The sequence below is a fragment of the Prinia subflava genome, chromosome Z, assembly GCF_021018805.1.
Source record: "Prinia subflava isolate CZ2003 ecotype Zambia chromosome Z, Cam_Psub_1.2, whole genome shotgun sequence".
Classification (NCBI taxonomy): domain Eukaryota; kingdom Metazoa; phylum Chordata; class Aves; order Passeriformes; family Cisticolidae; genus Prinia; species Prinia subflava.
In genome coordinates, this window is record NC_086283.1 from 46,441,597 (window position 1) to 46,465,716 (window position 24,120).

General features: G+C 38.2%; 1 protein-coding gene across 4 annotated transcripts in view; it reads right to left on the minus strand.

Annotated features, from left to right (window-relative positions):
* Nucleotides 1–24,120, minus strand: part of MLLT3 (MLLT3 super elongation complex subunit) — a 120,895-nt gene that overhangs the window by 37,611 nt on the left and 59,164 nt on the right. For 2 of the 4 annotated variants that reach the window (XM_063422052.1, XM_063422053.1), the window contains exons 4-6: nucleotides 21,521–21,664; nucleotides 9,365–9,484; nucleotides 1,024–1,629 (exon numbers count right to left, since the gene is read on the minus strand). In XM_063422052.1, coding sequence (XP_063278122.1) covers nucleotides 1,024–1,629; nucleotides 9,365–9,484; nucleotides 21,521–21,664 — 870 coding nt within the window. The remainder of the gene's footprint in view (nucleotides 1–1,023; nucleotides 1,630–9,364; nucleotides 9,485–21,520; nucleotides 21,665–24,120) is intronic. The other 2 variants (XM_063422054.1, XM_063422055.1) reach the window with 1 other exon arrangement.

The window sequence follows — 24,120 nt, forward strand, 5'->3', positions numbered from 1 at the left end:
TTTGCATGCCCTAAGGGACCAGTCATTAAAAGGTCACTTCAGAAGTAAATTACCTTCTTCCTCATGGGAAGTTTCTACAAAGTAAAAACCTAATGCTGACACCTCCCCACAGCAGGGCATTTATTGTCTGTTCCAAAGAGGGCAAGCAGGGTTATGAATCTGATGGCAATAACAGAGACACAAATCACAAAACAGAAAATTGAGAGAATTGAACATGAAAGGCTGGGAAAAATTCCTCTATACCTACCATGCACACTACACCTCTAGCCATAAGCACAAATAACGGCACCAAACAAGGCTTCTCCTACCATGCCTTTCCTTCTCTAGATTTCTCTATGAAAGATGCTTCTGAAAACCAAAGTTTACTAGGAGAGTGATTAAAATCCTATTTTTAATCATAAAATTAAACAGCAAATCATATTTGAAACAGACGAGAAGGCACAGTAGACAAATATTTTCAGAAAAGCAGATTTCCATTAAAATATTTTTCTTCTTGGTAAGCCTACAACTCGAGAATAGATTCTCCTCATCAAAGTGAGATTCTAGGAACTCCTCCTCCACAAAACTGGCATCATTGACAGAATTGCCTCTTTTAGCAAAAAAACAAGTAACTCTCTGATATTACTGCAACCCTTTCCTGGATTTATTGAACTATCTAACACCTGAAAACAAAGATTTAGAGTATGAAATACAAGCATTTAAATCCATTTCCTTTTCTCTCAAAAGAAACATGATTTCCTAAAAAACATCCAAAGAGCTATATCTATCGTTAATCGATATATCCCATATGCTCATTGTCATAATGTTGACATTTAGTAATTGAGTAGACTTGAATGGGCAATACAATTCAACTAGAACATGCATAAGTTTGAACATGGCCATCAACATCCTTCAGCTTGGACAATATGCCCATAGACGGGAAAAAGAAAGGGGAGAACACAAATTTGTTGCACAGTCCCACAGACTAGGAATACTCAATACAGCACTGAGTAAAGTATTAAGCAAAACTAAACAACCACTTACATCAGATTTGGAGGACACATTTTCCTCCATGTCAGAATCACTGGCATCTACAATATCATCAAATGGTGGCAGAGTAGGCGTCTTCCTTTCCAGTGCATCATTTTCAATTTTGACTCTCCCCACCTTGAGCTGAGATTTATCTTTTGTCTGTTTTTTGTCAGCTGAACAAGTAAGAATCAGTGGTGGGGCACTAGGAAAACTTTTAAATAATGAATCCGAGCTGGTTTTTTTTCTTTTTCTTGCAGAAGATTCATCAGCATCCAGCATAGAGGGCCTTTTTGTGAGAGTCTTCTTTTCTTGCTGCTGCCCACACGTTATGGTAAGGATGGGCGTGTTCTCAGATTTTGGTTCCTTGGATATGGGTTTGGGTTCCTTGAAGGCCATCTTAGGAACCATTTTTTCATCTTTCAGAGGTTTGTTTTCTTTGGGTTTCTTAGAGGACTCTTTGGAAGATTTGTTATGTTCCCTGGAAGGTTCTTTGAAGGCACTTTTTTGTTCTTTTGAGTCTTTAGAAATTTTTTCTTTGTGCTCCTTTGCTAACTTCTGGGTCTTTGAAAAACTATTACTACTGCTGCTGCTATTTATGTTCAGAATCCTAGCTGGGTCCTGCAAAGAGAAGATGCAAAATTTAAAAAAAAAAAAAAAAAAAAAAGAACCTTTAAATCCTCAAAAGGCAGACACAGTATGGACACAGGATTCATATTAAAAACTTGGAACTGCGAGTAACCAGGAGTAGAAATAACTATGTAAGGACAGATAAAAAGCCCAACATTTGGTCAACATACCTGTTACAAAGTGGTAGAACATGAACAGTTATCACTGCTTGTCAAAAAAGTTACAATGAAAGCCAGTTTTTATCCTAACCATAATATCTGTCTTTTAAAAAAATATAATATTAAAATAAATGCAGTTTAGCAAATCTTTATCATCACCATTACCTATGAGACAATAAAAATCACAATGAAAAACGAAGATACAAACCATATGATGTTAATAGAATTACTACAGAGGAAAACATGACAACACTTCAGGCAAAGTCTGACTTCTCTGCTGTGATCTTCCAGCTTTTGCCAGATCTTTTTCCTTATAAACAATAACAAGCCTGGGCCCAGCCTGGCTATTGAAGAATTGATTGGACAGACAATAGTCACTGCTTTTTCACTGAAAACTCCTAAAGCTGGAAAAGCTTCCTCCTTTGAATATACTGGAGTCTCTGCTGAGTCTTTAATTATATGATTTTTTTTAATTGAACTGTTTAAAGTGAGAAGTGTTTCACAGAAGGTGGTGACTCAGAGGTTCTACAGGAGAGGCAAAACCAGAAACAGCAGAGTAGTACCATCCCTCAATCAGTTGAATCTGAAAAGTTGAAGTGGCAAAGCAAGAGGTCACCTGCAGCTAGAAATGGCAATAAAGGAACCATTCAGAATGGGTCATACAGGATCCTTTCTTCTGAGAATTAACACCTGGGAATATTTAAAAGACAAGAACAGTTCCAGCACTGCCAACTTCCGTGGAAATTGCCAATGGCGGGCTCTCAGAATCTCAAAAACACCCAGCAGACTAACTGCACTGTTTTAAACACTGAACACGTCATATATATACAAGACAGGGTCCATTTTTATACTACTTCAAATCTGCAGAGTAATGTTTCAATTTAAAGGAACCCATAGTCAAGAAGTTTGCATGGCTTACTTTCTTCCAGGCTGGTTATAAGCATTCCTATCTGTATGCTGCCCAGGAAATGAGAAATTTCTTGAAAGAAACACTTCATTGTGTATTGCATATGCTCGCTGATTTCCTTTACCTAGAAGACGTGTATGTAAATGTGGTGTCTCTGGCTGTTTTAAACTGCCAATTTACAGAACTGTAGAGAGGACAACATATCTGGCTTATCTTCCACCTTTACTTAACCACCCTTTTACCTACAACATAGACAGAAATGCAGAAGTGCAGTGCAAAGTAAAGGACCAAAGCAGGACACAGCCAGTCTCAATCCCCACAGGGACCGACTGATTTTAAAAAAATACACACAGTACAACTGCTCTGAAAAAAACTGTCCCAGAAAACAAAGCAGAATTTACATGTTAATGGAAGTTCTGTCAATTGGAGGAGAAAGGAAGACTGAAACTACATCCACTGATGTGCTTCCTGTTCACAGATAACTACTTATAACTTGTCCAATTAGGATGTGTTAAGTCAGTGTTTAATACTCTAGGACCTGAAAAGTCTACACAAAACGTGCAGAAACTGCAGTATCTTCCTCCTCCTCTGTAACAATAGGTAGAAACAATTAACTAAAAATAATTACTTAGAAATGTTCTTCCCTTCTCATTATCTTACTTAGTGAAACACTGAGTCACAGTGTTGCATAAATTATTCAACTGCATGTTTTTATTGCATGTACTGCAAATGTACTTCTGTGTCAGACTTGGTAAACTAACTATACATTTATATAGCATATATATCAACATTAACATCAGCCAGAAGTATCAACAATGAACAATACCATGATATCTAAATGTCTAATCATAAGGCACTTCCCTCAATTCCCAGGCCAGCAATTAAAAAAAAAAAAAAAAAAAAAAAAAAAAGCACTTAGAACTTCTTGACATGTTTTATTTTAGTCATAAGACTTTTCCTGGCATCCTTCTTTAAGGTTAAAACAAAAAAAGTTTACTATTTCCTTTGATGTAAGATCAGCACCAAAAGTTGACTGATAAACTAATTATTAATGCTTCTAGTATCACATCACGTTCTATCATGCCACAGAGATGTTGCCCAGGGAGGAATAAAATATATACCATTACTAAACCAGATAGAGAAATTATCTCTCTTACTGGTCTCCTTATGGCACATAATTTTACATATAACACATTATATTTTACATTTCAGAAGGAGAGTCTCATTTTAGATGTTTTCCATCAGATGAGACCTGTGAAAATGATTCTGAGGCACAGTAGTATTAAAACCAAAAGAAACTTAAGGTCTGTCTTGTTTTCAATTTTAAAACCAGACTTTTTACATCTTCGTACAACATGGAAGCTGATACTTTCATAGATATCATAGTACAAATATGTGACATACTTATTTATACAGCCCTCTCACATGCTCTCTTACAGTTACCCTTTCTTAAAGGCAGCCAGTCCATTGCTTTTACATCTGCATTCATTTTCTAAGTAAAAAGAGAATCTTTTCTTATTTCCCTGATTTCTGCAATGACAAAAAAAGAAGCCAAAATGACATAGGGGAGATAGCAAGAGGAACTTAAAATCTGTAAGACAGAAAAAAGTCAAACTATATCTACCAGTAAGTTATATCAAACCTGATGATGAATGTGGGATGCTGGTGGGGAGAAGTCACTGAGTATTTATATCATGTACCGCATAGATCTTAAAAAAAATCAGAATGTACTTTGAAACCATTTTCTTATTTATCAGAGTATGACAGTGTGTTTAAATGTTTCTTTTTCCCTTAATAATTGTTGCCAGAAATAAGAGTAAATTAAGTAAAATAAAACACTCTTTTCTCAAGTTCATGAGAAAAACTAGGATCGTGGGGTTTTGACAGGTAATATATCTGCATACCATGGCTTACATGTGTGTATTCATAAAATATTGAGGCAACTGAAATCAATGTTAGCTTTTGATATACTGCATAACAAACAGTATGCAAAAGAGTAATACAGGTATACACAGGCATGTCAAAATACCTACAGATGTCATCTGAAGCCATATAACACCATGTACATACAGTACCTCAAGATATACAGTACTGCCCTATGAAAGGGGCTAACATATTTCAAAACATGTATTTTAGAAAGCACAAAAATCTAAAATTTTATCAGCAAATAAAACCTGTGCTACTATGACTGCTGTATTCAATTCCTGCTCATACTTTGGCCAACATAGCTCATGCTAAGGCCCAAGATGTGTCCTGGGAGCACACAGCATATTGTAGGCAAGACAGGTGACCAGAAAAGCTAAAGAGCCATTATGCTGCCATGATCATCTGGAAATTGCTATCTCCTGCAGCCATCATCTTTGGCAGTTTCATGCCCATCTTCTAATTCATAGGAATTACATAACCATACCTCCAATCTGGAGAGCATAAAACATCAGTTTTTAAAAAAAAACCAAATTTTGAAGTCAATTCCCTACCAGCTGGATTGCTCAGGCTTTCACACTTCTCACTGTGGAACAGGGTATGCTGTTGTCACAATGCTGTAACACTGTGACAAAGGGGGAAGGATAGGCACCCTCATGCTCAGCTAGGTAATTTTATTTTTTTATGGTTCCCAAGTGCATGGATTAAGAGTTACAGGTTATAAACTAAGAAACTTTGTGACTTCGGAGGTGAATTCACTTTATAGACTAATCTGGGCAACAGCAACCAACTATTTGTTGTGGTTTTGTACTCTTTAATAAGCTCGGGAAATGAAGTTTACATCACAGAGTACATTGTCCTGTAAATTTGAGAGACACAAATGGACTGTGATAGCAGTTCAACAGGTAACACGTTTGCAGATTAAAAAACTTCTGTATCAACAGGGCAAAAAAATGATGCTGAACTGTATACATTACAGAGTCAGGTTCTGACTTCATACCACAAAATGTAATTCTCAATTTGTTTTAATGTGAGATTGAATAAGCAGTAACTTCTGGAAGCCATTGCAAACCTCAACTGCTGACAGACATTAGTAACCTAAATAAGACATGGAACAGTAGCGAGGGGTGGGGGAAGCAGAAGGGCAGAGGCAGTTCATTACACTTTATGAAGTCATTAAATTGACCACATTGGCATGGCCTTGTCAGTGTATTGTGCTCTGACTTTAGATAACAAATTTAGTACTAGCGATCATAAAAACGTGCATTCTTTTAATTTCTAATTAGAAATGTTATGCCTATTGAAATGATGTGTTCATATTAAGCTAAAGGACTAGAATTAGTCTCAAATACACCCATTGCTCTCAAGAGGAAAAGAGGAGAAAGATATCTAGAACGAATTCCTTCATCAAGCAAATTCAGATTTCTTTTGAATACAAACTTGTTTATTATTGAATAAAAGTACTAGCTGATTTGTGGGGGGAGGGGAAGGGGGGGGCAAAAAAAAACAAGAAAGAAAATAACAACATTTTGAGAGCCTCCAAAAATACTCCGGGGTAGGAGATGAATTTACCTGCTTCCCACAAAAACTTGAAAAACTTTCCACATTTAAATTTCACCCAGCCCACCAAACTATTATGATCAATGACATCAGAAGAATCAGAAGCAGATGGAGAATTACAAAGCTCATTGGTTTAATGGTGAAGGCTAACTAGGGAGCATAAAAAAATTTATGTTTTTTCTGGTCACACAGAGGAATAAAAGCTTTTGTCTTCTTTGCTTATAAAATAAATCTTGTTTCTCTATAGCTGATACTACAGTTCACTGCAGAAGATATAATCATCCCCCAAAAACCCTAACCAAGCTGCTTCTCTATTCTGTGCATGTAATATTTATATATATACAAACAGGCATAGCAGTAGCACTGATTTAAATCAACACAAGTATCTGTAGCCAGCCTGCAGCTATTCTTACATTCTGAAAAAATGCATAAAGTAAAGGTTTTCATACATTTCTGCCTGACTTCCAAGATTAAAGCTTTGTTTTGGAATCAAAATACTGGGGCTTACTAATACCATCTCCACTAAATTACATGTAAAAAAATCACTTTACAAACATCTCTATTTAATACATAATTCAGAAGAGAACGTGACAGAAAGCAAACTGACAGTTGTCTCTTACTTCATATTATATTGTATTTTTCATAAGTGAATGCTAAACCAAGAATAATATTTTGTTGCCCTGGTTTTATTGATGTTACTTAAATTCTTATCTAACCATAAAGTTTATATGGGACTTTGCAGTGTCAGATAAGCACAATTTTCTGGTTTTTCCGCACTCAAAGTTTAAAACTGACCTCAAAGTTAACTGTGGTGTTCACAAACAAAACAAACCAAAACTAGGCCAAGCACATCAAAGGCCTATTGCTGCAGCAGAAAAGTCCTGAAGTCACCCAGTACAGACATCTGGAGTACACTTTTGGGATGAGCAACTTATGTCCAAGAACTATCAAGACTTTCCTACAACTCTTATTTGAGAGGCATATTTAAATGAAATCTGGAGACTGAAGTTGTTCCATCACTCGAGTTACACCAAAGGACAAAAATCAAAAAAATTTTTGTACATTGGCTGCAACTTTCCCACATTCCAACCAGAACAAAAACGTTAAAGACCAAAATTCAAGGCTTTTCAGCTCCAAGAACTCGTAACAACACCCCCAAATTTTACTTTTACACTAAACCCAAGGTTATCTTGTGTTTCCATTTCTCAAGAATAGCTTATGATTCCCAGCAAGGCAGATATTTATAAGTCTTTCTTTATGAGATAAAAAAACAACTGCTCATAAATGTGTATTCCACGTTGGACAGGGTGAAGTAATGACTGCTGGGGGAGAGGAAAAATCAAATATCCTCATGGATAGACAAAAACCAGTGTATTGATAAAACACCTCTCCCCACTATTAAAAAATCTAGGGATGGAATCCTGAGATGTGATGCATGTCTAATCTCCTCAGGTTAGACTCACATAGCTGCACAGAATAGGCCAAACTCTCTGCAGATGTTAGAGTTGGTTCAGCAAAAAATGAAAGATCTCAAGCAATAGTTTATATGGATGAGTGTAGTAAATACACGCTTCACCATGCTTCACTCCATCACACTCCACACTTGCCAATTTACCACATCAGACAGAAGTTCAGTGTCTAAATACAGATTGGAAAATGACTGCTCAGGTTTACACTTGCTTACAAAAAGCCGAGGTTCAAGACTTACCATGGTGTACGGTTACTAGGCAGAGAATTTGTACAGGATTCATATTATGTCAGTACCTCTTTGAAGTCCTCCTAGAGGTTTGGGTTGCTTATTAACCCAAGCCTCAGCACACCTGCTTCGGCATGCAAAGCAAGGCACGGGTAAATCAACATTACAGCCTACTCTTTAGAAGTGATTGGAAAATGAACTCTAGAGAGCTACCTACAAACAGCACAAAAACCCCTATTAGAGAGGGTCAAGTGTCAGAGTAACTCATGTTTGGTATCCAGTCAGACAGAGATATATCCCAGTCTAACCAGCAGCACCCTTGCTTCAGCACCTGGTGCAGCTGCTTTCCTTTGAGGAAACTGAGCACTCATTTTTGCATGCCAAAATAAGCACCTTCAGTTTAATCTTCACATTATAGCTCAGCTTCTCATTAGGAAAATAGCCCCACTTCCATATATTCCTTAAATGTTGCAAGACCACCTGCATTAGAGATTGCGAGGCACTGATGTACAATGCACACCAGGCAGAGACATGTCCAAGAACATTTTTTGCCTGACCTTGCTTATTATGTACCTACTATCTTTTCTTAGGTATACCCTTAGTTCATTACCTGACAACTCTTGCAAGATTCGAGATTTGGCACAGATAGTGAACACAAAAGTTATTAATGAGTATTGTCCCTTGAAGTACATCCACCGAAAGGTTAAGTAACATACTTCAAATTTACAAGATACTACAAAAGAAAATGAAAAGCCAAACAATTTAACAGAATGGAGAAAAGGCTTGCATAGCATTTCTTATGTGAATAAACAACAACATGCTCCTTATTCTCCCATACTATTAGTTCATTTTGTCAAGAAATTATCTGCTATTTCAGAAAGGTCCATCTGTATTACTCAAGAGGTTCCTTGGACTACACCTTTTTACTATATTTTTAGTTGGGGATTAAAAATTTGATGTCCTAGGGACCAATGACACATTGCTTTCTTTGAAGCATCTAGGAAAGAATTATCCTCTTGAATTTAAACAAAATTAAAAATTGTAAACAACACAGCTTCACTGTGTAAAGTTTCACTCTACACAATTATCCTTAAAAATGCTCCATAAATTATTATTATTATTATTATAGTATTATCTCATATTCTTTACATTTTCATAAATCACACTTCCATCACCGTAATCCTCTAATACTACAAGATACTTCTACAATTTCTTCTGGAATAGGAGAAAAACAATTTTTTAAGTACGAAAACCTGAAAACCTTCACCAGCACTTGTTCTCACAGCTGTCCTCACATACTGCAGTATTTCACATGGCAAACAGTAAGTACAAAGCAAAGAAATGTCACAACCTGCTATCATTGGCTACAACTGGCTATCAATTAAAACATTGCACTAAATGCCTAGAATTTTTTTAAAAATTGATTTAACTACCAGGAAAAGCACTTCTGGCTCAACTATCTTCTAGTAAAATATGTCTCACCTTTAGCCCATGAGATGATTTCTTCTTCACTTCAGAAAAAGACAGAGAGTTACTTGGAAGGCTGGGGAGATGAAGGCTCTGACCTGAAGAAAACGATGTACCATCTGACATTACCATCATCTGTCGTAAGAGGGAAAGCATGTCAGTAAAACATCACCAACAAGAGCAGAGTCTCACCTGGCTAGCAAATCACACTGGTAGGAGAATAAAAGTCCAACAAACAATATCCATGTTTCTTCTCGAGAGGGGAAATCACACCGATTAATTAATTTTCCTAAAGAAGAGTCTGTTTTTCCCATGATACCAACTGGTAAGCAATCTCCCTGTCTGTATCCTGAGCCTTCCCATCCTATCCCCTCTCCCTTCCCCCAGAGGCAGAGGAGGCAGAGTGAGTGACCAAGCATCTTAGCCAAGGTTAACCCACCATAAAGATACACAGTAAAAAAAGATTGAGGCTTTAAAGAAAAAGCAGTATGTTTTTACTTTCAGCTTCTAACTTCAGGCTTCTGTGTTGTCAAGAGTACAGTAAACTGGGTGGACAGTAAGCAGTCAGTTTGCTGTTAAGAAGGTCCAGCTTCCTTCCTTGGTTTTGAAGATTTAAGTACAAACAGATCATTTCCAGAAAGCACACATAAATCAGCTGTTACTGAGCAGTTACCTGACATGTAAAGATTATTCCTTCCATCTGTGGGAAACCCAGCTAAGATCTTGTCTTCTGCTCCAGTTGGTGCTATGTCTGGATTTTATAATTCCTACCACAGACATTCATTATCTATTGTTTCAAAGCTCCAAATGCCAGAGACAGCTCACCTGTCTGACAAGCCCTGCAAAGCTAGAAAGATGATGCAGAGCTCTCCACCTGCAAGGAAACATGTCTCTCTTCCCACAGGTTCCCATGCACAAAGCAACACTGGTTTTGTGGATTTCCTGAATGGTTACCCATACCTCTTCAGATGACCAAAACATCCTTTGACTCAGGGGACAGGAATGAGCTAACACATCACATGCCTCATACATCTTACGTTAAAAATACAGTGAAATCAAGGATGTAGATATGTATATTCCAGTTACCTCTCCAAGCCAGGATGATATTTTATTGACTACAGCTTCCTGAGGACAGGATTTCAGTTTTTAAAAAAATTTAAAATAAAAAAAAATTCGAAACCACTCCAAATGAATCTTGTTGCAGACCACTTTGCTCAAAAGATATATGGTAGCATGGGGAATATTAAGAGACATGTCTAGGAAATAAAAAATATTTTTTATCAGCCTGTTTTCAGCACTGTAGCTATATGCCAAAGACAGAGGAAGAAGACAGTTAAGCTGTTCTAAACCAGAGCCTGCCAAAAGCCAAAACTCTGAAAAATCATCTGTCCAAAAGCAACGACATTCTTCTTGCAATTCTGGCACTGTAGATTATAATTAGCTATTGTGAATCACAATAAGTGATCCTTTGGCAGGAGAAATACTTTTTAATCTCAATTTGCCAAGGTCTTTGGTTGCACTAAACTCAGCTGAATGCAAGAGAAAGCACAAGCTAACAAAGAACAATCAGCCAGAAGAAAAATCTATAACCACATGAGCATACCATAAACTTGGGCAACAGGCAGAGAAAATGAAGATATTTAGCATTATTTTCTCTCACAGAGGATATCAAATGGATGTTAAATAGTATTGTTCTTTAAGTCAAACTCTGCAGTATTTTTTAAAGTCACAAACTTAATAGAACATACAGTTTGCATAAAATCAAAGTCATTCAGAAAAAGTAAAGTTAGCCATTAATTACAGAGTTTAAGCAGGTATTTTATTGCCCAAAGTAGTTTCATTCATACATTGATATGACAAAAAGATGCATGTCCATGTGGAAGAAAAATTTAGTCAGGAGGATCAGGGTTTGCCCTACCCTGAAATTAAAACGAAAGAAACAAAAACGTTGCCAAAAATTCTTTCTCTTAGTGTTGGAAGCTGTTATTTTCTCCCTGAAGCACAGAAGTCTGATTCACTGAAATAAACTCACTGAGGTTTAATCACTGCATAAAGTTTCTTTTTAAAATTCAGAAACATTTCAGTTTGGAAATATTCATATATTTGTGATTGTACAAAGGCATTCTTAGAAAGCTGACATTTTTTACAAGTGTATGGACTTCTACGATTCCTCAGTTTCTGGCAAGTATTTGGACCCTTAACAGTCTCTGTATTACAGACTGTTTCAAAACAGGATTACCATCTACAAAAAGATTTAGAGGGATGTGATGAACAGCATTAATACCACGTGAGATCTGGTTCGGCAAATCTAGTTACACACAGGAGAAAATAAATCCTGTAGTGGTTTCAGAAAACAAAATCTGGACATACCAAACCATAAACCCTAAAAATTTCAGTGTATTGAATCCTGCAGCCTGTTATTTCATCATAAACTCTGTAAAAAATGGCAACTGCAAATTCAAAATTTTAATGTGATTAGCAATGCATGCAGTTAACACAGACTACAGACTACACCATCTTTAAAGCTGACAAAAAGAGGACAAGAGACCAAAAAGTCTCATGCAAAGTTAACTCCTTGGCCCCTATGATAAAAAACACACACACCTCTTCCAAACAGACTTCTGACAGAAGTATAAGCTCCTCATTTAAGTCCAATATATACATATATATATGTAAAGAAATTACTTTGACCTCTCAAAGAAATAAGTTAATATTGGCACTAAGTAACATCCAATATGTTTGTTTTCTTTATCAAGATCATCTATGTAGAAAGCCCCTATATCGCCAGCACTTTTTTGAATTAATATGCATTTCTATTTTGGCTAAATTTAGGAAAGTGGAAACTATACATCCAGTTCAAGTTTACTGAAAGACCTCAGCTGACAAAATTACAGCAATTTCTGTAGTGGGTAGCTGCCCTTTGTCCCTGCATTAGTCAAACACAGATGTACACAGGCTGGCAGATGTACTTTCACCAGCTTTCAGAGTAAGTCCCTATCTTCACATTGGTTCTACCACACTGGCAACATACACTGCTTGACTGTGGGTATGTCTGTGTATGTGCCTCTATTAAACCAAGGCTGCAACAAAGACAGAAAAGGTGGGAATGTGCCTATCACAGCAAGACACTGCTGTGATATGCAGCAAGAATGCAAGCTCACTGATAGCACAGTAATACCTCTCCAGCACGGCCTATATGCACTTTTTTTAGCTCTTTCCTCCTTCCTGCATTGCAAGTTTTTTGCTATCATACAGCTGCCTAGAGATGCAGCTCAAGAGCGCATGCCTGCAGCCCATGTTTGAGCCAGGCAGCCAAGGACACTTGCAGCTGGTGCTTGTCTGTGCCCCCAATGAATCATTTCAGTGACAAGACGGAGGAATATGACTAATTCTTCTTACCAGTCTCCTCTAAAGGCAACAGCTAAGTGGGATCAGCCAGACTGGTGGAATGAGACATTGACTGATGTCAGTGAAGCAAGGTAAGACAACAGTCTTTAAACAAGTCAGTTTAAACAGCCATATAATCACACTCTGAATTCACCAATATGCAAAAATTAAGTTCTAGTTACAGTTTTGCTGTTCCCTCAAAGATTTTGCTTGATTATATTTAACAGAGCAGAGATCTAGCTAATCTCAAAGTTCATCTTTCATGGGGCAAATGGTGACAGTAATACAATGTGTAAAAGTAGAGCATTAGCTGGGCTTGTTCACAAATATTTTAGGTGTTTTTAAAAAGTGTGGATTAGGATACCTGGTACTAGATAAGCACTAGAAAGATGGCCAAGGGAGAACAGTTAGTTCCACAGTTTAACACCAGGGTGCAAATAATACAGGAACAGCAGAATAGGCTGTATGAAGAAAAATGTCAAAGAAGGTGATTGTCCCACCCTACTCTGCACTGGTGTGGCCTCCCCTTGAGTCCTGCATGCAGCTGTGGCACCTCAACACGACAAGGACATCGTCAGACTACTGCAGTGTGTACAGAAGAGGGCAACCAGTGGGGTGAAGTGCAGCTGCCATCACTTGTCTTGTTCAGCTTAGGTAACAGAAGGCTGATGGATGATTCCCCTGCAGCCCACAGCTTCCTCAAGGGCAAGATGCTGATCCCCCTCACATAATCTAACTGCTGGTAGTCTATCTTGCCTCTAATTCACCAAACACTCACTTCATTAGCCTTCAGCTGTTGATCTTGTATTTAAAACCTTTGTCTACCAGCTGCTTTAAATGAAAAACAACTTGGCAAGGGCAAATGAAAACCTGCTTTTTCCCCAAAAACAGTGCATAGAGGAGATGCACTGATGTTCACGACTGGGTAGGAATAAACAGCCTGAAGTGACCAGTCTCCAAAATATCTGAGCTGCTGGCATCTTAGAACCATAGAAGGGTTTGAGTTGGAAGGGATATTAAAAATCATCTTGTTCCAATCCCCCTGCTGCGGGCAGGTACAAATTAAACTACATTATGTTGCCCAAACTGCCATCCAAACTTCAAGGAATGGGGCATCCACAACTTCTCTGGGAAACTTGTTCCAGTGCCTCTCCACCCCCACAGTAAATAATTTCCTCCTAGTATCTGAACTTACTCTCAGTTTGAAGCCATTCTCCCTTATCCTAAGAATACCTGCCCTTGTACGAAGTTTCTCTCAGGGTATTTCTAAGGACATTCCAATCTGCTACTCAAGACAATGCTATGAAAAGAAAAATTGACATGCATTTAATTTAAGTGGTTCCATGCACTTCCAAAAAAAGGAAGAGATCAGGGAACAACTCTGCACTACCAATTACCATAATATAATCAGGAACCCTCCTCCACTATTTCTCTTTCAGCAATTTGGGTAAAATTATGAAATTGCAATACCTTGTGAATTATAATAACCTGTACTAAACCTACTAACAACTGATTCTGAAGTGTCCTTACAAAAAAAAAATTGGCATTTTGAACACATTTACCAACACATCCTTGACAACTTGGAGTACTTGTGTACCCAACAAGAACAACTCACTTTCAAAACAAAACCTTGCTTTTCATGTCCTTATAACATGAGGAACGTGGAACAACCTTAAAATCTTCCGTGAAAAGCTGGTCTTCTTTTATTGCCCATTTCTACAAATGCACACAACTGCAAGGTGCTGCATCTGGGCCAGGGCAATCTCTAGTACCAATTTAGACCTTGGAATGAAGAGATGGAGAGCAGCCCTGCTGAGAAGGACTTGGGGGTGTTGGTGGACGAGAGACTGGACGTGACCCGGCCATGAGCACTCACAGCCCAGAGAGACAAACGTGTCCTGGGCTGCATCCAGAGCAGTGTGGGCAGCAGGGCCAGGGAGGGGATTCTGCCCCTCTGCTCTGCTCTGCTGAGACCCCACCTGCAGGGCTGCACCCAGCTCTGGGGTCCCAGCACAGGAAGGACATGGAACTGATGGAGAGAGACCAGAGGAGAGACACCAATATGGTTAGAGGAATGGAGCACCCTTCTGTGAGGACGGGCTGAAAGAGCTGGGGCTGTTCAGCCTGGAGAAGTTCTGGGGAGAGTTTATACCAGCCTTTCAGTAGCTAAAGGAACACTACATGAGAACTGGAGGATGACTTATCAGCAGGGTCTGTTGCAATAGGACAAGGGATAATAGTTTGAAACTTAAATAGGGTAAATTTAGACTAGTTATAACAATGAAATTTTTTACAATGAGGGTGGAAAACCACTGGAACACACTGCACTGAGAGGTGTAGATGCCCCATCCCTGAGAATACTGAAGGTCAGGTGGATGGGACTCTGAGCAGCATGATCTAAGTTGGAGATATCCCTGCCCACCAAATAACCTGTAAAGGTTCCTTCCAACCCAAACTATTCTATGATTGTGCCAGCCCTTATGCATAGGAGTTACAGATCTACCACTACACATTATATTTACACAGTCAGGAACTGTGCGAGCTGTCACAAGTCCAGACCAACACAATTTCCTTATTAATCCACATTAGAGCTCCTGCAGGTGAATGAGCCACTATTAAAAATCTGCTGTCTTCTATTGTTTTGTTATTCCCAATGAAAGGAGGCCACCAATAAAGCTGCACTCAGATCAGAGAATCAGATCCACACCAAGCTATCTGTTGCAGTTTCCTTTACTGAGCTGCTCATCAAAGAACACCCTCATACAGCATATTCAGAACAGGCAGTGAGCTTTACCACAGTGTGCTACAGAAAAATTCCAACAGCACTTTCAGTAAAAGCTACAAGATACCTATTAGAATTCTGGGGAAAATTAACTATTACTATAACATTTCTCAGCAATCATGAATTATACTCATCATTCATCAGTACGACAACTGGACCTCTTTGTGTGGCTCTGGGCTGCCACATCCTGTGTCATTCTATAGCGGTGAACAAGTTCCTACACATCATTTCTTTCAACATTAAAGAGTACATCTGTAATATGGGGAAAGTAGCAATGATTTTAAATGATCACAGCAACACTAATAGCTAAAGTCATGATGAAAAATCAGTATGGACCGCAGTATAAACTACTAAACATAGGTATGTGGACCTATATTTCAAAATTCCAGAGGATAACACATCACTAAGAAAAATTTAGCAGTAATACAAGTCCCATTAGGGCTAAAGTCCTAAAATATAAATCATTAGCTAAAAAATACAGTCATCCTGAACAACTATTATTTCTATTTAAACCAATATTAAAAAAAAAATGTTATTTTCTTGAAAGTAAAGTAATATGTAGTTCAAGAAAATTCAATTACTTAAATATGAAAAACACAAGATTAAAGATAATCACTTCCCTAGAGCAGCACTATAACTAAGGTTGATTCTGGGCAGAAGCCAACTATTTCAACTGACACAGAGGAATTTGCCAGGAAACAGGGAGGATGGAGAAAAGAGGGAATTCCCCACAATTTCATTTTCATTACATGGATTATGAACATGGGTTTCAAAACTGGCACTATGCAGACATCTCAACTGACTGAAAAGATATTTCTCAACTGTTAAACAATAAAATCACAAAGATATGAAAAAAAACTCAACCAAAAGAATGCAATGAGTTTAGGCAAAACCTACATTTTTACCTTGATAGTTTTCTCTAAAATTTGCACCCCTCTCAGAATAATTCTTTATGTCTCTGACTCATTAACAGACTAACTGTCTTTAAGAAATATCTTGTTTCAGAAGCACTCTTGTATTTCGGAACGAATTTTACAGAAAGCAATAATAAAGGACTCACCTGACATTAAACAGAATCATTACTACCCTAAAAGTGACCTATTTCTTGCATCCTCTAAACATGAAACCTCGAATCATTAACAGCTCTTTGCATTTGTACTAACGGAGTGAATTTTAAAATTTTTGCCCTATGTTAACTGCTGTGGGGCAGAGAAAAGGCTTTTCCTTCTAGGAAAGAAAAGCCAGCTATTAAATTTTGCCTATATATATTCCTGGATTAAACAACTAATTTTGAGTCTCCTGCCAAAAAAAAAAAAAAGTTTCAGTGTACTGCTGAAAAAGGTGGAAATGTTTAACTTCCAATAAACTTGCAACACAACACAAACATTTTTATTTATATTGCATATTTGCAGCTATGAGAGGGCAGTATCAAACTGCTATCTTAATGTAGACTGAAAATATTTTCACTACTTTTTCCTGCAGGAATTGAAATTAAGTTATTTTTAATGTCACATTCAAACAAGTGATGCCTGAGTAATTTTTTTTTCCATGGCAAAATTTAATTCTAAAATGTTAGGCACCTGTCATTCATCATCTTCAAAATTAGTTTATTTTTACTAGCTCACTAAACAGACTAGGTCTAATTTTTAATTTTTCCTTGCAATTGAAAAACATGCAAGCCAAAAAAGCAGTAGAACCAATGCAATCAACAATATAAAATACATTAATGGAATCAGACTCTATTTGTATTTTCTGTGGGATTCCACATTCAAAATCTATTCCAAATTTTAAGGCTTTTCTTAATCACTATAATTTCCCAGTGTCAGTTTTCTTCTGAAATCCATATGCAGCAATCACAGTACCGCCTCTTTTTCTTCTGAGTCCCTCATATTTTAAGGCTGAAACTGATCACAAAAGGTAACTGAAAAACGTAGGAAGGAACGACCACTTAAGAGTCAACACTTACTGGTGTTTACATGATCAGAACTTCAATCCTACTGTGCCTACTCAAGCATAATTCCATGCTGTGCCTAGAGGATGAGCTGTGTAGGAGACTGAATGTACACAGTTCTTTCACTTCCAGTGAAAGTTCTTTCACTTCCAAGCTTTATAACTTGCTTGGTAAGACATGGATCAAATAAAAGTCATAATTTGTATCCAGGCTATCCTTGGGGATTTCAAGCAACAAGTTGCTAATTCACATGGGTATACGTATATACATGGTAGCTACAGACGATGAGGTACTACACTGAGTAAATGGTACAGAAAATTCTCAGTGGCATCATTTCCACAGCAAACCTTTTAAAAAGGAATGTCATTTATTCAAAACATATATATAGAAAGGTACAGAACCTAAACAATGTATGGTTTGGTTGAATTTGTCCAGTGTACTCCTGAAAAAGTTTTATTTCTTCTGCAAACATTTCTTTTTTTTAATTACAAGGATAAGACAACTGAAAATAGGTAAATGGTAGAGATGGATTTGAGCATAACTAAATCTTTTCAAGCGGCTGCGGGAAGTTCAGTGTAGAAAACATATTTCTGAAGGTGGAAAACTTTGCCAATTGGGTATGGCCTAAGACAGAACCAAAGTTTTCTATTTACATTCCTGATTAGAGAATCTCTGAAGCCAAATCAAATCCTTCTTCTAAGGCCTGAATATGTAACTGCCTCTTGGAAATCAGTAAGTTGGTGAACTCCCAATAATGAAGACTGACCGCACATTTATGCTTCAATTCTGGTGATATCAAATAAAATGCAAAGATACAAATATTCCACAGAGCTAATCTACATGATTAGTACCACCCTTAATGTCCTGTTTGCCTAATTAAAGTGGCCACAGTGGCACTGCAAAGCTGTACTACAGTTGAGTTCTGACTTTTTAATCACTTGTAATACCCCAATGTTACTCTTACTCCCTCAGTGAGCTACAGGATAGCCAGTCAGACCTTATTGGACATGAAGGATGGAGCAGGGTAAAAAACTTTCTTAGCCTGAAAGACAGAAGAACAGCGGCTGTAGCAAATAACCTTGACTAGTCACATTTGGGAGGCCACAAGATATACGTGTGATGGAAAGGAGAAGTTAGGAGCACCCAAGAGATAATTCAAGGAATCTGCAGCAAAAGACAAACACAGAAGCAAGACTTTTGAATATGGCACCATGCAGGTACCAGGTAAGCCTACACTTCTCCCTCCAGAAGGGCATACTATTTGTAATATGCATATGTTTATGGAAATAAGAAATAATCATGTTTTGTAGTTCATGTCAGTCAGCCCATGTAAAAACAGAGGAAAATTAAACAGATTTGAGTTTCAAGGTGCATAGAAATCAAGTAATTTAGACCATTATTTAAAAGCATGTAAGCAAAAGCCCACCATGTTAAAGGACTTGACTCAATGTGGACTTGACTCAAAACACTCAGTGTTTTACATTAATATAGTATCTCATTTATTTTGAAGGACATGAGGTTCATTTTGCCAGACTCCTTGCCTACCAAAATTCAGCAACCTGTTACTGTTATTTTTTTCTTGTTAATAGCCATAAGCTTTGACTTAAATATAAAGTGCCAAATCCATCTCATACTTTATTATCTTGTAAATGCTTTTCTCAGCCTAAAGTATGGAATTTACAAATGAGTTAATGCTCTGTGTACAACAGACTGAATTCACACACTTGGAAGGGAAAGTCAGCTTTTCAAGGCTTCTATAGGATTCCAAAAAAGCCTCTTTCCAGCATTTCATAAACTGTAGTGGGCTTTTCAACACCAGGAGATGCAAGCCCTTCAGAGAAACTTTTAGAGACAAGACAGACTGAATGCTATTACTTTATTTCTGTCAAGCTGATCAGATAAACTCCCAGGTCAGAAAGTCCACAGAGGGATGCAGAAAACTAATAACTTCATGAGAAGGTATTAATTTCTTGGAAAGAACTTGGGGAAATGAAGAAAAAGCAATGCAATCTGAGGCATCCAGACAAAAGGCAATAAAGCAATGCATTTTAAAAGTGATCATACTGGTCACTCTCTATATTCAGGGAAAGAATTTGACCAAACACACCAAATTTTGTTGTTCACACTTAGGTAACATTCTTGCTTTTGTTAACTCAAGAAAACTAAAATTAAAAGGCACAGAAAACTAGCAGTAAAAAGGAAGCTTCCTATTTTAACCTTCTTAACCACTACTCCTCAACTCCAAATTCTCCCCTAGCATTACTTAAATTTATTACACTTGTGGTTAAAACTTATTCATCTTATCCAGTCGGTTGTTAACAAATATTAAAGCAACACTCATGATGTTTTCCAGAATACAATCTTGATGTTTAATTTGCAAACACACGAAAAACTCTCTCCCACCTTATAAATGCAAACACAAAACATTGCTCATCCGTCTACTTCAATGTAACTATAATTGTAACAATTCTTTTCTTCAGGAGAGCAACAGGGTCTTTCATAGTATAACATGCTGCTTGGTTTTGCTCTGTTTTCAAAGGCTCTCTTCAGCAGACTGAAGATTCTCACACTAGCTCACTCTTACCTCCAGCCCAGAACCTATAATAATCTGAAGGTACCAAAAAAGGTTACCCACTTTTGCTATGCCTATTTCAAAATAAAGATAGCCACCGGCATTAACACTTAATATTTCACACCACGAAGGTTTTCTTAACATCTCTATCAGTGACTTGGTAAAGGAGGCAAAATACACCCATGAGGTCTGCAAGCAACAATCAACTGGGAAGTGAAGCATCTGACACTTCAGAGCAAGCAGGGCTTGCAGGAGGGACGCAGACAGTATGGAAGAATGGGATAACAGCAGCCTCATGAAATAAAATGAGGACAAATGCCAAATACCAAGAACCGTCCCGGCAAGGCAGAGTTGTGCAGTCAGGAGGCTAGGGCTGTAAAAGAGCTCTGGAGAATGGCCTGGGCACAGGAGGGCTGTGAGCTGAGCCAGAGGCTCAGGCACCAATGATGGCCATCAGTGTCCCAATTCTTGTGAGGTGGTCACAGCCCTGGAGTCAGGGCAGGGTCAGAACTATATCATCTGCTTGGTTTTTGTCAGACCCTTTCTACACACTGCCTACAGTCTGGATCTCAAACACCACCAACAAAACGGTGGGAGATGAGAGGAGGAACTGAGACCGTGGGGCTGGAGACCGTGCAGCAAGAAGCAGCTACAGGCCTATGGCTGGCTCAGGTAAAAGGAGGGATGGCTTCAGGGGCATCCAACAGCTCCTCCATTCCCTCCCAGCAGCATGGCACTGATCAGAGGGAATAGAGGAGACAAAGGCTCTTCACAGCGGTGTGTGGAAGGAGGCATGAGGCAGCAGCCCACTCTGACACATGAGAGGCTCAAGGCCCATGAAGATGGCCCAGCAGTGGAGCTGAGCCCAGGGAGAGTTTCACACCCCAGCAAATAGGGGTTAAGTTCTGAGCAGACCTCATGGCTGAGCCTCTGATAGTCCCTGACAGAATGAATTATGCTGTCATTGTGTGAAACACAGCAGAACAGTTTCCACTAACAGACAAAGCATAAACCTAAAGGTTTGGCCTTTCGGGCCCTCTCATCTCTCCAAATGGGCAAGCTTTTTCACATCACTTAATTCTGGCAAGACATAAAGAAGTCCTTACATTTTACTGATTCAGACTGTGTTAACATATTACATAGATTTAAGTAGGTTTGTTTATAGTTAGAGTTTTGGCTTGTTCTACCTTGTAACCACTGAATTTATTCTGCTTAATACAGAACCATTTCTCTTTCAATGAAAGACATTTTATTGTCTTCTTACTTCCAACACAGTATCGTGTATTTAAGAAATGCACATGCTTATTTGTTCATCGTTCTACTTAAAGACACATACCGAGCTCCTGTATGAAGTTAATCACAAAAACATTTCACTTAGTTTCACTGTTAGGTCAATCTTTCTCATTATACTAATCATGCACCAGCAAGAAGCAGCAACATCTTTATTGTGATGGCTTTTGACATGGGTGCAGGACTCACCCCTCCTGCCTTTAGCAGCTTTCTTCTGAATTCCTCTGTCGGGTTGTTGAATGTGAGCTTTTCACAGCGGAGGTGATTTACAGGTGGGTGGCCTTCAAGGTGCAGGAATAAGTCATAGTCAAATCGAACTTTCTTAGGTTCTTCCTGAGGGTTGAAAATAACCAGATAGAAACATCTAGCACCAAAACTAACTAAGTTGAAAACAAAGGCTACAGAAGGACTGTCAATAAAAATTACATAATTTTAAACCATTCTCTGTGTTCTCAGACACATACAGAATTTACCAAGTGTCAGTTGAGCTGCAGTAAATCAGAGAATCAGAGAAGCTCCTATCAGCCCATGATAACACAAAGTAAAATGCATGAATTTCATGAAATCCTGACAAGGCTTACTTGACACTGTTAAGTTATGTTTGGCCCAGGCTACACATAGGCACATAAGCAAGTATCATGATTCAGCCGACAAAAGGTAACTCAGTCAAAAACACAATGACATTTCTGAGCCATAGAGAGTACTGAACACAGTGTAGTAAGTTTTGAACACAAATTTCTCCACTGAAACCAAACAATTGATTTCTTCACAAGTTATAGAAAGGGGAAAGTATGAATCTGCTGCACCCAACTATACTTGATCTCCTACTTATGGGGTCTGGTCATTTCTTAGAGAAATCTCATTGTCTTGAACCAGTGTGGTCAGATAGATTTCTAGTGTTTCACCAAAACTTTCAAGCAATTAAAATTCTCTGTCACTGCAGTAAAAAAATGAAATTGAATGTTCCCTGTACCAATACAGAAAAAGAAAAAAACAGAAAAGGTAGATTTATCTCAAGACAAATCACCAGTACTCTAGTGGCCTGAGAAAGCCTCAGCTGAAAAAGGACACTGCTTGCACCAAACAGACTTCAGTATCTTCTGTCTGGTATTACAAACTAAGCCCATTTTGTGTTACACATTTACACAGTTCCTTCTAGAAGCTATATGTGCATTAAGTGCTTTTTTTAAGATGCCATTAAGAAGCCCTTCCTCCAAAGGTCTTGATGTGCACTGGAAGTGACCAAATCAAGCCTTCGGAAAGAACAAAATAAAAAGTCAACTTGAAAAAAGTTTCGGTAAAAAGGGAACCATGAGGGAAGAGAAGGAAGAGATACAGCAAAACATTAGTACATATCCAACACTGCATGAAATCAAAACACATGTTCTGTTGTGTGACAGATGCTTTAGAAACTCACATTAACCTGTCTGAATTTTGAGTTGGGATTCCAAGTATGGGAAGAACAGAGAGCGTAGAAATCTCAGTTATTCTAAAAGTTAAATCAGAGGTTTCAAACACAGCCAAGGGACATCCTAATCTGTCCCGCTCTAGACTTGGAGCAGAAACCACAAAAGGAGACCTGAAGTTGTCTCTTTCTGAAGACAAAGCCATACAGTCACCTGTTTCTGAAGACAAAAGAAAGCGGTTCCCCTAGATGAACTATTTTCACAGTTCTGTCAAAGTTCACAGAAATAAATGACACCATTTTCAAAGGCAAATATGGATACTCTTCTTGTTGTTAGAAATATTAACAAGATTTCATGCAGAAAAAACCCGGAAGCTATTTATTCCCTATCTGCTTAGAAAACTGCAATGTTGTTACAGGCAACGCATTGGTACCAGCAACTTTGCCCTAAAAGCCAAGTTGCAATAATTCATAAATGGTACTCTTCAAACAATTTTGTGGAAAGTCAGATGAACATACCTAGTGATTAAAAAGCAGACTTACCACACAAAAGACGATCAGTACCACTATACTGCCACTATTTCAATACTGGGGAGACAGAATGTGCTGCAGTTTGAGCCTTATCCTATATGAACTGCATTTTCCAGAGCAGGAAGCTTTGACCTAAAGCATTTTAAGGACTTTGTCTCAATGACTAAAAACTATAACCTGCTGTTGCTGAATTTGGAAGCAGTGATTGGTTGTAATTTCTGCAACTCTTTAAAGCTTGGAATATTTTTCTATCATGGTGAAATACGTATTAAATTTTCCATCAACTTCTGTTTAGTTCTGGAACAGGAACCCTTTAACCCTTTCTAGTCCAGGTGGTTTCCTGTACACCTTTCTCTATCCATAAGGGTATTTTCTGAATTAGAAATTCAACAGCTGTCTACCTTTAATAAATGATGATGTTATGTCTCCTCTTTCCCCTTCTATCTCCTTTTTTTCCTGCATCGGAATGCCTGTGAACTGCCTTAGGGGGGAAAGAGCAGCTGAGCCAGGATAAAGTACTAATTTGCCAGCTCAATTTTTGTGCCACTCTTCCATTGTATTGCACGCACCCTAGGGAAGTGCATGCTGCTGCAGCTGTGTGACAGCCTAACTGACTCATAGTCCAACTGCTGCTTGTTGTACTACATGACACCAAAAAGAGGTGAGAGATGTTTGCAAACTTCCTAATTCCATGCATTGCTTGAGGGTAAGGCAGGTTCGAATCACTGCCACCCTCTTCATCTCAGTCTAAGCCACAACTTCGGCTGGGGAACACCAGAGAATTGCAGTCTCCACAGTCAGAAAAAGCAGCCACAAGTCTGAGTGGAAAACAAAAAGATGAATGTTGTACAGG